Source organism: Pituophis catenifer, unplaced genomic scaffold, assembly GCF_029215685.1.
Source record: "Pituophis catenifer annectens isolate HBS135680 unplaced genomic scaffold, rPitCat1.0.hap2 SCAF_15, whole genome shotgun sequence".
Classification (NCBI taxonomy): Eukaryota; Metazoa; Chordata; class Lepidosauria; order Squamata; family Colubridae; genus Pituophis; species Pituophis catenifer.
In genome coordinates, this window is record NW_027256895.1 from 3,785,064 (window position 1) to 3,802,813 (window position 17,750).

A 17,750-nucleotide genomic window follows, 5' to 3' on the forward strand; every position below is an offset into this window, starting at 1 on the left:
AACAGAAAGAATTGCCAAAGAAATCTTTGGAAAAAAAAAAAAAACCCACACAGGCCTTTTAAATCCGGGAAGATCACAATCGCTCACTGTTCAAGATCGGTCAAATCGATCCTTATTTGTTGGTGGGCTCGGCTCAGGCGTTCCAAGGTGAGTTGGATTTCCTCTGAAAAGAGAGAGAGAGAAAAATAAAATTCAGAACAAGGGAAATCCCCCAGACTTCCAAACAATATTTCACACTTCCTTAATCCAAATGTTTGCAAATTGAGAGTACCTTGGCGATGTTTTGACGAGGTCTCACTCGTCATCTTCAGGCTGGTGTCTTCGGCTTCGTGCTTGTGCGAGGAAAGAGTGATCGGAGCTGCTGTCTCTCTATAAATACTGGTGGGGAGGTGTGGGGTGCTGGCTTTGTTGCTGTGAGCAGGTTGGTTGCCTGTGTTGTTTCATCTTGATTAGTTGATGAAGTTGATGTTTGCAGATTAGTCAGCTGTTTCCTAACATCCTGTGTGGGTGAGGTCCTTGATGTGTGCCCATCACAGCAACAAAGCCAGCACCCCACACCTCCCCACCAGTATTTATAGAGAGACGGCAGCTCCGATCACGCTTTCCTCGCACAAGCACGAAGCCGAAGTCACCAACCTGAAGATGACAAGTGGGACCTCGTCGAAACGTCGCCAAGATACTCTCAATCTTACACGGGAAAAGACCCGAATACACCAAAACTTGCATACCTCTACCCGTGAAAATCTACGAAAACAAATATATATATATATATACACCGCCCTGAGTCCTTCGGGAGAAGGGCGGTATAAAAGTTTTATTTTTTTTTATTATTATTATTATTATTATTATTATTATTATTATTATTATTATTATTATTATTATTTATTATTATTATTTATTATTATTATTATTATTATTATTATTATTATTATTATTATTTATTTATTTATTTATTTATTATTCGAATTTCTATACCGCCCTTCTCCTTTCGGACTCAGGGCGGTGAACAGCCAAAATATCTGTACCTCCGTGGTACAGTTAATCCTCGATTTACAATGGTTCATTTAGTTGACCATCCAAAGTTACAATGGCACTGTCTCGAGATAAAGAGGAATCAGTGTATTTCAAGACACGGGGAAGATTTTATATATGGTTAGAAAAGAAATACGAAGATAAGAGGATAGATAAATGATTTAGATAATGTAAAGTTAAACGAGGAAGAGGATAAAAAAGAAATAGAAACCCAGATGACACCAGAGTAAATGAAAAAGGGGGATGGGAGCAGTGGGGGGTTTCCAATTTTTTTACTACCGGTTCTATGGGTGTGGCTTGGTGGGTGTGGCTTGGTGGGCGTGGTAGGGGAAGGATACTGTAAAATCTCCATTCCCTCCCCAATCCAGGGGAAGGTTACTGCAAAATCCCCATTTCCTCCCGATCAGCTGGGACTTGGGAGGCAGAGAATTGATGGGGACGGGGCCAGTCAGAATTTTTACTACCAGTTCTCTGAACTACTCAAAATTTCTGCTACTGGTTCTCCAGAACTGGTCAGAACCTGCTGAAACCCACCTCTGGATGGGGGGGGGAAAGAAAGAAGATAATAAGAATAAATGTACAATTATGATGATAATACTGACAGATAGAATAAATCTGACAAGAAATTGAAAGAAAGTATATACTATTCAAATACAGGAGTTGCTCGGATATCAAACAAGGAGAATATTCCACAGCAAAGAAGATAGAAAGGAGAGAGGAGGAGAGGGTAGGAAGAGGAGAGGGAGGGAGAGGAATGGAAGACAGGGAAAAGGAGAGGAAAAGAAGGGCAGGGGACAGGAGTAGGAGAGAAGGTGAGAAGGAGGAAAAGAAGAGAGGAGTGGGGGAAAGGAAGGGGAAGTAGGATGAGGTAGGAGAGGAGAGAAGGGAGGGAGGGGCGGGAAAGAGGAGAAGAAAAAGAAAGGATAGAAGAGCAACTCCAAATGTAAATTAAAATGCCTTATTTTCATGCTTTCTTTAAGGAAAGCATGTATATGTATGTTTAATTATGTATAAGAAAATGTACATTTTATGTTATGTGTGTAAGAAATAAAACTGAAAAACTTTTTTTTTTTTAAAAAGTTACAATGGCACTGAAAAAGTGTGACTCTTCGCAGCATCCCGGTGATCATGTGATCAAAAGTCAGACGCTTGGCCACTGATTCACATTTATGACGGTTGCAGTTGTCCATGGAGACAGCAGATTCACTTAACAACCGGAATCATTACTAATGATCAATTGCAGCGATTCGCTTAACAAGGTCGTAAAATGCGGCCAAAAAAACCCTCCCCCATTGAACAAGTGTCTCAGTTAACAACCGAAATGTTGGGCTCGGTTGGGGTCGTAAGTCGAGGACTAGCTGTACTTGTGAATTTGGGAAAACCCGGGAAGAAAACTCTTGAAGGAAAATAAAGTACAAAAACCGTTTTTATTTAAATCTCTTGATTTCACTTCGTCCAAATGTGTTGGGATGCAACCATTAAAAACCATTAGACTTGATATTTTAGTCTACTACACCAATCTTTCTCAAAACTTGGCCACTTTCAGATGGGTGGACTTCAACTCCCAGAATTCCCCAGCCGGCATAATAGCATAGCCCCCAGGGGAATTCTGGGAGTTGAAGTCCACCCAGTTTAAAGATGCTGAAGTTGAGAAACACTAACCTACAGAATCTGGTAGCATCTTTTTTATTTTTTTATTTTTTGAATTTGTATACCGCCCTTCTCCCTGAGGACTCAGGGCGGTGAACAGCCAGATAAAAACATCAGATACAAATATTAAAACACATTTAAAAATATATATAAATTTGGCCCCATTAATTAAAACAATAAGCAAAACAAAACAATTAAAAAACCCTTAAAAAGAAATTAAGCCAGCCCGGCTTGTTGAAAAAAGAAAGTTTTAAGGGCACGGCGGAAGGCACTGAGGTCATGGATTCTCCTTATCTCAGGGGGCAACTGATTCCAGAGGGTAGGTGCCCCCACAGAGAAGGCCCTCCCCCTGGGGGTCACCAGCCTGCATTGTTTGGCTGATGGCACCCCGAGGAGGCCCTCTCTGTGGGAGCGCACGGGTCGGTGGGAGGTCGTCGGTGGCAGTAGACGGTCTCGAAGATAGCTAGGCCCTATGCCATGGAGCGCTTTAAAGGTGATAACCAACACCTTGAAGCGCACCCGGAAGACCACCGGGAGCCAGTGCAGTTCACGCAGGAGCGGTGTTACATGGGAGCGCCACGCTGCTCCCGTCACTACCCGCGCTGCTGTGTTCTGGACCAGTTGGAGCCTCCGGGTGCTCCTCAAGGGGAGCCCCATGTAGAGAGCATTGCAGTAATCAAGGCGAGAGGTGACGAGGGCATGAGTGACTGTGCACAGGGAATCCCGATCAAGAAAGGGCCGCAACTGGCGAATCAGGCGAACCTGATAAAAGGTCCCCCTGGTTACAGCCGTCAGATGTTCCTCCAAGGACAGCTGCGTATCCAGGAGGACTCCCAGATTGCGAGCCCTCTCTGTGGGGGCCAAAGACTCGCCCCCAATGGTCAGTGATGGAGTCAACTGACCATATCGGGATGCCGGGAACCACAGCCACTCAGTCTTGGAAGGGTTGAGCTTGAGCCTGTTCCTCCCCATCCAGATCCGCACAGCCTCCAGGCACTGGGACATCACTTCAAGGGCATCGTTGGGGTGGCCTGGGGTGGAGATGTACAGCTGAGTATCATCAGCGTACTGATGGTATCTCACCCCAAAGCCACGGATGATCTCGCCCAGCGGCTTCACATAAATGTTGAACAGGAGGGGCGAGAGGACCAACCCCTGAGGCACTCCACATATAAGAGGCCTCGAGGTCGACCTCTGCCCCCCTGCCAACACGAACTGCGACCGGTCGGAGAGAAAGGAGGAGAACCACCGTAACACGGTGCCCCCCATCCCCAACTCTTCCAACCGGTGCAGCGTGATACCATGGTCGATGGTATCAAAAGCCGCTGAGAGGTCTAACAGGACCAGAACAGAGGAGCAACCCCTGTCCCGAGCCCTCCAGAGATCATCAACCAACGCGACCAATGCCGTTTCCGTGCTGTGCCCAGGCCTGAAACCAGACTTGATGCTGGCCCTGACTCCCACACCTCCTCCTCCTCCACTGATTCGGCTGCTGGAGGGGCCGGCAGCTGACATGCCACAACAGATGCCCCCTGGATTTCTGAAAGAAGGAGAAATCCATTCTGGGAAGGAACAAAAAGGGACAGCTGGAATCCTACCGACGAGATATTGACATTGGCGACTGTAAACCAAGATCACGCCATATTGCAGCTGAGCAGAGAGGTAGAGAGAGAATCTTGGCCGGGGTGCTCCAGGAACTGGTGGTGGGACACGGACCAGGATGTAAGCCAGGATCTCGTCGCTGTCAAGAAAAGGAAACACAGCTAGTAAATACATTTACATATGTCAGAAAACATTTCGGAAGCAGTAGAACGCAGCTTCCGAGATCTGCAAGTGGGCATCGCATCCTGCCGAGAGGCAGTGGACAAATCCTGCATTGCAATGATCGCTTAGAAGTGGGAGATACTTTCAGTGTAATCTACCAGATCCCTTGCATGGATTGCCCCTATGACTAGCCTAGAACTAAGAAGAAATTTCCTGACAGTGAGAACAATTAATCAGTGGAACAACTTGCTTCCAGAGGTTGTGAATGCTCCAACACTGGAAGTTTTTAAGAAGATGTTGTATAACCATTTGTCTGAAGTGGTGTAGGGTTTCCTGCTTAAGCAGGGGGTTGGACTAGAAGACCTCGAAGGTCCCTTCCACCTCTGTTATTCTATTCTACGTGGGGAGAAAGCTAACCACCCAACTGAAAGAACACAATTGAGAAGAGAAGACATGAACTCATTGGTAGCTTCACTTTGCCATGAACAAGGACATGCATTCAGTTTCGCAGCTATTCAGATTGTTGGACGAGCAGGGACAAAAACAGCCTGGGAAACGGGTTCCTTGTCAATCAACAGGAGTGTTGATTTACCATCAGTTTACCAAGTACTTAGGAGCCAAGGACTTGGCAACACAACGACTTAATAACTGCCCACCAACAACCCAGTCAACAACTAAAAAAACCACACACAACCTAAATACTAACACATCGAGTAGCCCAAAGCACACATTCTTGTGAGAGAGACAAGTTCCCTGAGGATGGGTTGCAGCACAAGTCCGAAAGCTCGGAAAACTAAACCTCTGGTCCCGGTGACCGATCCAGATTGGATCCCGCAATACAGGTAGTCCTCAATTTATAACCGTTCATTTAGTGACCTTTCGAAGTTACTGTTGTGGTCCGCCAGCAGCCCGCGGAGCTGGCAGCAGAGTCGGACAGTGAGGAGGCCGGGGAGGACCATGGGCCAGTCCTGGAGTCTGGGGAAGGCTCGGACGAGGGCTCTGCATCAGAGGCAGAGATGGGGCCAGGGCCATCTGGGAGCAATGCGTGGACTCCGGAGCTTCCAGAGTCGGACAGCAGAGAGGCAGAGGAACAGGAGAAGCCTGTTCCTAGTGGACACATCCGCAGAGCTGCCAGAAGGCAAGAGCAGCTAAAGCAAAAAGGACGACTTGGGAGTAAGGCCAGGTGATGATTGGCCCTTCCCATAAAGCTTAAAAGAGCAGCAAAGGCTCTTGGGCTCTTTGTAAGAAAGCAACATTGCTAAATCTGTTTCCAGTCGGCATCTCTTGTTTCTGAACTACATGGGGCTTTGCCAAGAAAGGCCTTTGGCAGGGTGCCAAAGATGATAAAGGTTTGTGATAAGCCCGAAGGACTTTTTCTGAAGGACTTGTTTTGGAATTAATTTGGATTCAGCTGAGAATGAAGTAATTCTCAGCTGTTACAATAAAATAGTTTTGTTTGAGACTAATTGTGTCCTGTAATGACTAAGTGAGCCTAAGTCACAACAGTTACAATGGCCCTGAAAAAAGAGACTTAAGACTGGTTGTCACACTTCAAAATTTAGGCACTTGGTAACTGGTATGTATTTAGGACAGTTGCGGTGTCCCAGGGTCATGTGATGGATGGGTGGATGGATAGATGGACAGATGGATAGATACAGATAGATGATAGATGATAGAAAGAGAGATAGAGATAGATAAATTATAGATAGATAGGGAGATAGATAGAAAGATAGATAGATAGATAGATAGATAGATAGATAGATAGATAGATAGATAGATAGATAGAATAATTTTATTGTCACTTTAAATGTACACTAATCAGCATACATTTAAATGAGATTTTAGTTGTGCCAGCTTTCAAAGGATCACCACCTCCAATATATACTGCATAAACACGACAAAATAATAGATAAATAAATACAAAATTATGCGTATGCCCACCTATATTATATGACACATAGATCACCATTCATAATCTTCTGAGCTGGCGTCCAACAAGCAAAGTCAATGAGGGAACCCAGCTTATGCTGAAAACGGCATGATTCGCTTAACAACTGCAGTGACTCACTCAACAACGGCGGCAAAAAAAAAAAGATCACAAAATGGGACGCAGCTCAATTTAACGACTGCTTTGCTCTAGCAATGGAAAATTTGGGGTCGGTTGTGGTCGTAAATCGAGGACCACTTATATACTGAACCCGTCCTCTTCAAAAGGAATAGTAATAATTATAGGTAGTTCTTAACTTACAACAGCTCATTTAGTGACGATTCAAAGTTACAAATATCACTTAAAAAAAAAATGACTTATGACCACTAAGTTTTTCACACTTAATGGCCGTTGCAGCATCGCCATGGTCATGCGACCAACATTTGGATGCTTGCCAAACTGATTCATATTTATGACGGTTTGCAATGTCCCAGGATCATATCAGGGATGAAATCCAGCAGGTTCTGACAGGTTCTGGAGAACCGGTAGCATCCGAATTTTGAGCAGTTCAGAGAACCGGCAAATACCACCTCTGGCTGGCCCCAGAGTGGGGTGGGAATGGAGATTTTGCAGTATCCTTCCCCTGCCACGCCCACCAAGCCACACCCACCAAGTCACGCCCAAAGAACCAGTAGTAAAAAAAACTGGATTTCACCACTGGATTATATGATCCTCTTTTGGGACCGTCTGACAAGCAAAGTCTGGACCAACAGGCTGGTCTGGCCTAACTCTCCCTTTTAAATTGGCTTTTAAATTGGGTTTTAAATGTTTTTTAGATAAATTGGATGTTTTAATTTGTTTTTTGAGCCTAAATTATTTAATCTGTTTTTAATAGTTTTTTAACTTTTGAATGTCTTTGTATTTTATTTTGTCTGTTCACCGCCCTGAGTCCTCCGGGAGTAGGGCGGTATACAAATATGATAAAATAAATAAATAAATAAATAAAAGTCAAGGTGTGGGGGCAGGGAAACCAGATTCACTTAAGTAACCGTGGCAAGAAAAGTCGTAAAATGGAGCAAAATTCACTTAACAACTGTTTCTCCTGGCAACAAAAATTTGAGGCTCGATTGTGGGCGTACGTTCCTGGATGACCTATAATAATAATAACAAAAAATACTTCATCTACCCAGCAGATCTCAATTCCTCTTTTTTTAGGGAATTCAACTCTCACTCACCATGTTTGGGGAACGTTGACCTTCAGGTATTCCCGTTTTAGGAGTTTTGAAGCTCCAGTCGCTGCCAACCTGTTGGACATATGACATGGTCAATCGGTGGGTTGGGTTATACCCATGTGCCACCCTGTTGTACTACACCCAAACATCTGAATTTCCAACAAAGGCAAATTACCAAATTGTAGCGAAGCATCCTGTATGGCGTTGCAGAACATTGGGATAGTAAAACATGATGGAATCGGTGTTTTTTTTTTGTTTTTTTTAAAGAATAAGAGAAAGAAAAACTTTCAGAAATTGTAAAAAAAATTAAAATGGATGGGTGTTTATGCTTTCTTCTAAAGAGCGGCCCTTTTTTTCCAGACAAGACAATACAATATATTGTATTATTTTATTTGTGGGTTTATACAAATCGATTAAGAGGCAGATATACTGAAGGTTTTTTTGAACTCAGAAATCAAGTCATCTCAAAGGTTTGATTTGAGACGGCATCGAATTGAAGGCAGGAGTATTTTTTTTCTGCCCCATAAATTATTTCATTGTGAATTAAGACTTTACATCAAGATTTAAAAGAAGTAAAGTTATGGAGTTATGGAGGTTTTTTTTAAAACAACGCTTTTAAATTAAAAGGGCTATGAAGAATAAGCAGAATTTACTGAGAGAAGTTTCTGCCTCTGTTGGTGACCGTATTAATTAAAATAGCCAAAGAAGGCAACTAACTATTGTATGAGAATGGATAACTGAAGCCCAATTGATAGCATTAAAAATAAATCTTATTATATTAATTGTAAGAAGTGAATGAGGATAGAATATTAAGAATTACGGTGTTGGTAAAAGGAATGGAGTAATTTGAGAACAATTAATTAACAGCAACTGAACAAAGCTAATTAATAAGGGACAAATTATTGAGCTGGGGGAAAAAAAAACCCAGATTAATAGAAGCCCCAAATTCAAAATTAAAAAAAAGAATTTAAAAAAAAGAACAAATTTGCGGTTCAAAAGTTCAAAAACGGAAAAGGCAGATTCCACCAAAAAAAAAAAAAAAGACAATTAACGAGAGGCTTAATTAGTGCCTAACAATGAATTATTAGGCTGTTTTAACTGGAGTAAAACCAATAAATTTGGAGCTTTTGATCCAAATTGTTAATTATTGCAATTATTGAGAACCGAGGTGGAAAAATGAATAAAAGGAGACATGGAAAGAGTTGAGCTATCCCCAAAATCAGGGACCTAGTTGGTGAGTAGGGTTTTTTTTTTAAAAGTAATTAAGGAATTAATTGGAATTAAGAGAGGAGAAGGATTAGATTCCAATTAATTCTTGTAAATAAAGCCTCTACATTCCCTCAGTGTATCTTAGACATCAAATGAAACAGGTGTCAGTTTTGCCTTTAAAAGAATAGCTTTGGACCAATCCCTGCTGCTTTCCAAAGCTCTGACCAATAAGAACCTCTCCCTCCTTTAATGGCTCAGCCAATCCCGGCATGGAGAAACAGATGAAGGGAAACTTTTCTTCCAGCTCGGAGACAGACGTTAGTTCTCTAATTCCAACCAATCACATCTCTGTATTCTCTCTTCTGCTCTCCCCCCCCACCGCTCTGTGGACAATTGAGTAGCCCTGATTGGATGGAGCCCAATACCTGCTGTCATCCTGGCATCTTTTGGGAGGGTGGACCAATAAGAAGGCTCTCTCTGGAGCGGTAGCCCAATCAAATCTCATCTCTTCGGTTCTCTGATAGTATAAATGCCATTCAGTCTTTTTTTTTTGCCCAGGTTTTTTTCCCCCCAAGGCTGGTTGACCCACCCACTTGCTAAGCTTGACCAATCAGACGAAAGAGTTCGGGAGGAAAACCATCCAATCACAACACACAGTGATTTTGCCCCACCCATTTTCCCTGGGGGGGTGTATTTCATCCCAGAGGTTAATTAATTAATATCAGGCCTTTATTATTTTTTTAAATAAAAATAATATATATTGTGTTTCCCTGACAATAAGTCCTAACCTAATGCAGGTTTTGGAGCCCCCCAAAACTATAAGACCGGGTCTTATTTTTGGGGAAACATGGTATAATGTATAAATAGTTCCTTGGGAGTTGGGCGGCATAAAAATTTGATAAATTAAATTAAATTAAATTAAATTAAATATATAAACCATTCAAGGTGGCCAACATGCCTAATACTCTTTCCTTTTCCTATCTTCCCCACAATAACAACAACAACATCCCTGTGAGGTGGGCTGGACTGAGAGAGAAAGACTGGCCCAAAGTCACTCAGCTGGCTTTCTTTCATGGCTAAGAGAAAACTAGAACTCTCAGTCGCCTGGTGATTGGCCAAAAGTCACCTAGCTGGCTTTCATGGATGAGAAAGAACTAGAACTCACCATCTTCTGGTGATTGGCCCAAAGTCACCCAACTGGCTTTCATGGGCTAAGATGGGACTAGAACTCTCATTCGCCTGGTGATTGGCCCAAAGTCACTCAGGTGTCTTTCATGGTTGAGAAAGAACTAGAACTCACCGTCTCCTGGTGACTGGCTCAAAGTCACCCAGGTGGCTTTCATGGGCTAAGATGGGACTAGAACTCACCGACTCCTGGTGATTGGCCCAAAGTCACCCTGGTAGCTTTCATGGCTAAGAGAAAACTAGAACTCTCAGTCACCTGGAGATTGGCCCAAAGTTACACAGGTGGCTTTTATGGGTTAAGATGGGACTAAAACTCACTGGCTCCTGGTGATTGGCCCAAAGTCATCCAGGTAGCTTTCATGGCTGAGAGAGAACTAGAACTCACCATCTCCTGGTGATTGGCCCAAAGTCACTCAGGTGGCTTTCATGGATGAGAAAGAACTAGAACTCACCATCTCCTGGTGATTGTCCCAAAGTTATGCAGGTGGCTTTCATGGGCTAAGATGGGACTAGAACTCACTGACTCCTGGTCCCAAAGTCACCCAGCTGTCTTTCATGGATGAGAAAGGACTAGAACTCACCATCACCTAGTTTCTAGCCCAGTTAATGTGACTCTTAATGTTACACGTCTCTTGTTATGATTACTATTACTTAAATAAACTTGCCATCAAATTCTCAATGACCCTGGGCAGCTCGCAAGAAAGAAAAATTGCAATAAAACGAATAAAAAATAAAGATACAACAATAACTCCCATCTGTTTACCCACTGGACAAGGTATCGTGAGAATAGAATAATTCGCAATAGATACCCAGGCCTACCTTACAAGGCCGTCGTGAGGTTAAAAACCGTTGCTCGGCACGTGACCTGGGCCAGTCCCTAAATTTGATACCTAAATTAAGACAATCAATAAAATAAAACGGAACGGGTTCAAAACCCATTTCCCGCCACTTTTGGTCCCCGTCCGAGCAAAGAGAAATGGCAACTCCGCCATTTCGATCCTGGCCCTTCCTAAACAGACTCTATATGACATGTCCCATCGTCCTGTTTCGGGAGGATTGGCCTTGACGGGAGTTGTAGTCCAACCCAACTGAAAAAGATCCCAAATTTGGGGAAATAGGAAGAAACAGCTTTTCTGCCTTTCTTTGCAATCATCATTTCATGAATTTTGCAGAGACGGAAGCTTCAATAGCTGGAACGAAATCGCGAAATGTTTTTATTCGTAGCCAGGTTTCTTTTTAGTTTATTTATTCCTACAATTAATTTGCATTTATTTTACAGGTTGATATGGGCTCATTTATGCTCATTTTATGGGCTCATTTTCCCAGTGCTTTACACTGCCACTGAGCAATACCTCAGGAATGCTTCGGCCAAGGCCATCTTTAAATAAGCTTTTAATCTTCCAGTGGATTTGCAGGGATCAAAGGGAAAATAATTAGGGAGGATAGGTTGCCTAGCAACCCCGGGAGGACAACCTGACCTGTCACCATGGCGATCCCACATGCCATCACCTGCCTGGAAATGGAACTTTGAACTATGGATAGCAAGGCTAATATAATCTCGTAACCTTACTGGGCACGCTTGGTTTCGGAGTTGCTAGCCATGTTATTTTCAGTGATTGAAGCCAAAAAGCTGGGAGGGAGGGGGGCTTGCCTGGCGGTGTTAACCCAATTAATCACGCACCAAGGGTGAGATAAAATCAATTTAATTCTGCAGAATAAGTCTCTTGGGGTTTATTCCTATAGCAAGTATCTACAAGCAAAAGTTTCTAGCATTTTTATACCTGTGGTTGAAAGCAAGTGCATTTGATCTCAGATGCATAATATAAGAAATTGTTCCCTATAAGCATTCATTAGATCTGAGATTATCTATATTTTTCTTTCTATCTATCTATCTATCTATCTATCTATCTATCTATCTATCTATCTATCTATCTATCATCTATCTGTCTGTCTGTCTGTCTGTCTATCTATCTATCTATCTATCTATCTATCTATCTATCTATGTCTGTCTGTCTGTCTATCATCTCTCTATCTCTCCCTCTCTATCCATCCATGCATCCATCCATCCATCTACCGTATTTTCCCGAAAAGAAGACCCTGTCTTATATTTTTTTGAACCCTGAAATAAGCACTTGGCCTTATTTTCGGGAAGATCTTGTTATTTGGGGGCGTGTGAAGCAAGATGGGGCTCCTCTTGCCATCTTACCTGATTTCCAGCTCTGCATTTAAATATTTTCGGGGAGGGCTTATTTTCAGGGGGAGGCTTATTTTAGCGCATGCGCTCAAAAGCCCAATTGGGCTGTCTCTCTCTCTCCATCTATCTATCTATCTATCTATCTATCTATCTATCTATCTATCATCTATCTATTTCCATCCATCATCTACCTATTGTCTCTCTCTCCATCCATCTATCTATCTATCTATCTATCTATCTATCTATCTATCATCTATCTATCATCTATCTATCTGTCACACTGGCCAGCTGATTTTTGGGCCTTCCGGGCCCACCAGAAGTTAGGAAACGGGCCATTTCCGGCCTCCAGACGGCCTCCAGACAGGTGGGGAGAGCCATTTTCACCCTCTCCAGGCTCCTAGAAAGGCTCTGGAGCCTGGGGAGGACAAAAAACAGGCCTTCTGGTCCCACAAGAAGTCGGGAAACGAGCTGTTTCCGGCCTCCAGAGGGCCTCTGGAGGGGGGGAAGGCTGTTTTTGCCCACCCCAGGCTCCAAGAAAGCCCCTGGAGCCCGGGGAGGACAAAAAACGGGCCTACTGGGCCCACCGTGCCATCATGTTCCAAAAGCAGGGGGAGCGCATGTGGGGCGGGGCACATTAAATTATGGGTATGGGCATGAGCATGTGTGACACCCGCGCGATCCCCGCTTTTGGCACGCGACGGCAAAATGGTTAGCCATCACTGGCATAGGGTTTCCTGCTGAGCAGGGGGTTGGGCTAGAAGACCTCCAAGGTGCCTTCCAACTCTTATTATTCTGCAAATCGTCAGCTGAAAATGCAAGAAACTACCACGATCTGATTGTTCGGCTGCTAAGAACAACTCCCAGCTCTGCCACCAATTCACGAAATATAGGTTTAAAAAATTGCTTCCCGGGAACTGAACGATTTACCAGCTCATTTTTAGGGCAAGCCCCTAAAAATTTGAAAATAAACATTGTTCATTAATTAACAAGAAATCTTGCAGCATTTCGGTTTTTAACTGGAAAAATGATGCCTTTGTGCCACTTCCTGAAAACTTGAGAAAAGTCTCAAGTTTTAAAATGAGTCAACTTTTTTTTTTTTTGAGTTTCCTCTTTTGGTGACAAATCATATTCAGAAAAAAAAAAGCACCAAAAAAAAATGTGAGAAAAGATTACGAGTTCCAACATGACTGATTACCAGTAATGTGAATAAAGTAAAAATCATACAGGGTCAGTTACATGAACACTAAAGGACCCTCTCTATTCACATTATTATAAGGGAGAAATGTGCTTGTTTGGAGATTATATTAAAAATCAGCTAAATCCCACTATTGGTAATATATCTTCTGATGAGGCCTAGTTGTCACGGAAGGACGGTCATATGGAAAACATCTGAGGGGCCTCACTGTCAAAGACACAAGGACATGTATGTTACAAAGAGTTACTTATTACCTAAGGACAGCAATAAATCTCCCGTATTAGTAATTACAGAACTAAGGAAGGTTGTCTAGCTAAAGATAATCTTATAAACTAGAAAATAATGGTTTAGTAATTAGGAAGTGTCAATTATCATATAACAAGTGTATGTTAACCATATATGGAAAAATGCATGTGCTCACCAAACCCTTTGTCTTGGAAACATACATAAGCGGTTGTATCAGAGCTTTCCGGGGTTCAGAATTTCAGGTACAAATATGGCTCTGAACCTGCGCAATAAACTGTATCTGGCTGATCCAGGAATGTTTTTCAGTCTTTCATTCCATAACACTAATGTAGGTAAGCGGGTCCAGCCGGATGATCACTGAAGGGCCCTCTTTATTCATAGTATTGTAGGAAAGGAAATGTGCTTGTTTAAGGGAAGCCAATTATCCAGTTGAAAGGCAGAGAATTCCTTTGAAGTAGAAACATTCAAAAGAAGGGCCTCTCAGTTATCAGAGATAGAGATATTTGTTTGAAGGTTAAAACAGATCAAAGGATGACCACATGTAATATCAACAAGAGATAATTTGAATCTATGCTTCAGTGATTTACAAGAAGAATTATTTATTTATTTATTTATTTATTTAATCAAATTTCTATACCGCCCTACTCCCAAAGGACTCAGGGCGGTGAACAGCCAAGATAAAATACAGATAATACAAATATTAAAAATCCCTTAAAATTATTAAATATTTTGGCCGAAACACAGATTAAAACACCCAATTTATAAGATCACGAATTAAAAAATTTAAAAAATTTAAAAGAGGGGAGTTAGGCCAGGCCAGCTTGCTGAAATAAAAAAGTTTTGAGAGCACGGCGAAACGTGCGCAGGTCCGGGATCTTCCGTATCTCTGGGGGGAGCTCGTTCCAGATGGTAGGTGCCCCCACAGAGAAGGCTCTCCCCCTGGGGGCCGCCAGTCGACACTGTTTGGCCGACGGCACCCTGAGGAGTCCCTCTCTATGGGAGCGTACTGGTCGGTGAGAGGCTATTGGTAGCAGAAGGTGGTCTCGTAGATACCCCGGTCCGATGCCATGGAGCGCTCTAAAGGTGGTAACCAAAACCTTGAAGGGCACCCGGAAGACCACCGGGAGCCAGTGCAGCTCGCGCAGGAGGGGGGGTCACATGGGAGCGCCACGTCGCTCCCATAACCACCCGCGCGGCCGCATTCTGGACCAGCTGGAGCCTCCAATTATGACCGTTGGCAAAGAATAATATGAAACTTAGTAATTAGGAAATGTCAATTAAATATAACAAATGTATATGACCACATCAATTGCTGTGTTAGCAGAATCCTTTGTTTGGAACTGTATAAAACTGGAATCTCATGTTTCATTACTTTGCTCAGATTTTGAGGTAGCAATACCTATCTGAACCTTATTGCAATAATAAGCTGACTCTATCTGCCCCGAAGGGATGTCTCTTAATTCCTTCCTTCCATAACAACACCAGCACGTTAGGAAGACTGACGATGTTCTTAAAACTGTTGCCTTCCTAGAAACATTTTAAATAAAAACAACAACAAAATACTGACTGGAAGGAGCTGGAGAGAGAGAGAGAAAAAAATGAAAATTATTATCAGGATCTTGAGTAATTCCAAGCTGCTCCCTGGGGTATAATGTACCATGTATGATGTATAATGATGTAATGCCGTCAAAATCAAAATAAAAAGACATTTTCTTTTGTCAAAACGTGTAAATCCATGGTATTCCCAGATTTCGTATGGATTAGGCCCGTGATGGCGAACCTATGCCAGAGGTGGCACATGGAGCCATATCGGTGGGCACACGAGCATTGCCCTAGCTCAGCTACACCACATATGAGTGCGCAGGCTAACTGATTTTTGGGCTATCTGGGCACACCGGAAATTGGCAAACGGGCCGTTTCCGGCCTCCAGAGGGCCTCCAAGGGGGTGGGGAAGGCCATTTTCACTTCTAGAAAGCCTCTGGGGCCTGGGGAGGACGAAAAACGGGCCTACCGGTCCCACTGGGCCATCGCGTGCCAAAACCAGGGGGAGCACGGGGTGGTCTCATATGCATGTGCGGGAGGGTGGGGCGCATTGAATTGTGGGTGTGGGCACGCAGGCGCGCGACCCCCTCCGCGCGACCTCCGCTTTTGGCACGCAACGGCAAAAAGGTTAGCCATCCCTGGATTAGGCCATTCCACCTTCGTGCAGGTATTGTACATCTGGATGCAGCTAGTCCTGGAGATACAACAGTTCATTTAGTGACCATTCAAAGTTACAAAAGTGACTTACGACCGTTTTTCACCCTTATGACTTTGGTAGCATCCTATGGTCATATGATCAAAATTCAGATGCTTGGCACCTGCCTCATGTTTATGACAGTCGCAGTGACCTGGAGTCATGTGATCCCCTTTTGCGGCCTTCGGACCAGCAAAACCGATGGGGAAGCCGGTTTCGCTTAACAACCGTGCTACTAAGTTATCGACTGGGGTGATTCACTGTGGCGAGAAAGGTCGTAAAATGAGGCAAAACTCCCTGAACGAATGTCTCCCTTAACCACAGAAATTTTGGGGCTCAATGGCGGTCGTCAGTCAAGAACACAACTTTGGAAATTCATCCCTGGAGGCTTTCAAGAAGAGATTGGACTGCCATTTGTCAGAAATGGTGTGGGGGTCTTGCTTGGGCGGCGGGTTGGACTAGATCAGTGATGGGTAACGTTTTTGTCGGCGTGTGCTGAAAGCAGCCGCGGGGAGGCATGACAGAACATGCACGCGTGCACGACCCACCCTGCGCCCCGTTTTGGGCCTAGTAGGCCTCCCTGCAGCCTCCTGGGACCAAAAACGGGCCGTGGGGGGTCGCGCTGGACCCCCACCCCGTGCCCTGTTTTGGGCCTAGGAGGCCTCCCTGCAGCCTCCTAGGAACAAAAACTGGCCGTGGGGGGTAGCGCTGCACCCCCTCATGCCCCGTTTTGGGCCTAGTAGGCCTTCCTGCAGCCTCCTGGGACCAAAAACTGGCTGTGGAGGGTTAGCGCTGCACCCCCCCGTGCCCCATTTTGGGCCTAGTAGGCCTCCCTGCAGTCTCCTGGGACCAAAAACTGGCCGTGGTGGGTCGCGCTGCCCCCCAGGGCCCCGTTTTGGGCTGAGTAGGCCTCCCTGCAGCCTCCTGGGACCAAAAACTGGCCATGGTGGGTCGCGCCGCACCCCCCCGTGCCCCGTTTTGGGCCTAGTAGGCCTCCCTGCAGCCTCCTGGGACCAAAATCTGGCCGTGGAGGGGTAGCGCTGCACCCCCCCGTGCCCCATTTTGGGCCTAGTAGGCCTCCCTGCAGTCTCCTGGGACCAAAAACTGGCCGTGGTGGGTCGCGCTGCCCCCCAGGGCCCCGTTTTGGGCTGAGTAGGCCTCCCTGCAGCCTCCTGGGACCAAAAACTGGCCATGGTGGGTCGCACCGCACCCCCCCCCGTGCCCCGTTTTGGGCCTAGTAGGCCTCCCTGCAGCCTCCTGGGACCAAAAACTGGCCATGGAGGGGTAGCGCTGCACCCCCCGTGCCCCATTTTGGGCCTAGTAGGCCTCCCTGCAGTCTCCTGGGACCAAAAACTGGCCGTGGGGGGGTCGTGCTGCCCCCTCAGGCCCCATTTTGGGCCTAGTAAGCCTCCCTGCAGCCTCCTGGGATCAAAATCTGGCCGTGGAGGGGTAGCGCTGCACCCCCCCGTGCCCTATTTTGGGCCTAGTAGGCCTCCCTGCAGCCTCCTGGGACCAAAAACTGGCCATGGAGGGGTAGCGCTGCACCCCCCCGTGCCCCATTTTGGGCCTAGTAGGCCTCCCTGCAGTCTCCTGGGACCAAAAACTGGGCGTGGAGGGGTAGCGCTGCACCTCCCCGTGCCCCATTTTGGGCCTAGTAGGCCTCCCTGCAGCCTCCTGGGACCAAAAACTGGCCATGGAGGGGTAGCGCTGCACACCTACACCCCCCGTGTCCCATTTTGGGCCTAGTAGGCCTCCCTGCAGCCTCCTGGGACCAAAAACTGGCTGTGGAGGGGTAGCGCTGCACCCCCCCCGTGCCCCATTTTGGGCCTAGTAGGCCTCCCTGCAACCTCCTGAGAGAGACCAAAAACTGGCCGTGGAGG

General features: G+C 45.1%; 1 protein-coding gene across 1 annotated transcript in view; it reads right to left on the reverse strand.

The window, feature by feature from the left end:
• REC8 (REC8 meiotic recombination protein) overlaps positions 1-7,836 on the reverse strand; it is a 37,476-nt gene extending 29,640 nt beyond the window's left edge. Inside the window, exons 1-4 of the mRNA XM_070954436.1 lie at positions 7,781-7,836; positions 7,609-7,677; positions 4,281-4,423; positions 88-163 (exon numbers count right to left, since the gene is read on the reverse strand). Of these exons, the coding sequence (XP_070810537.1) occupies positions 88-163; positions 4,281-4,423; positions 7,609-7,677; positions 7,781-7,836 (344 nt within the window). The remainder of the gene's footprint in view (positions 1-87; positions 164-4,280; positions 4,424-7,608; positions 7,678-7,780) is intronic.
• Positions 7,837-17,750: the final 9,914 nt, after the last annotated feature.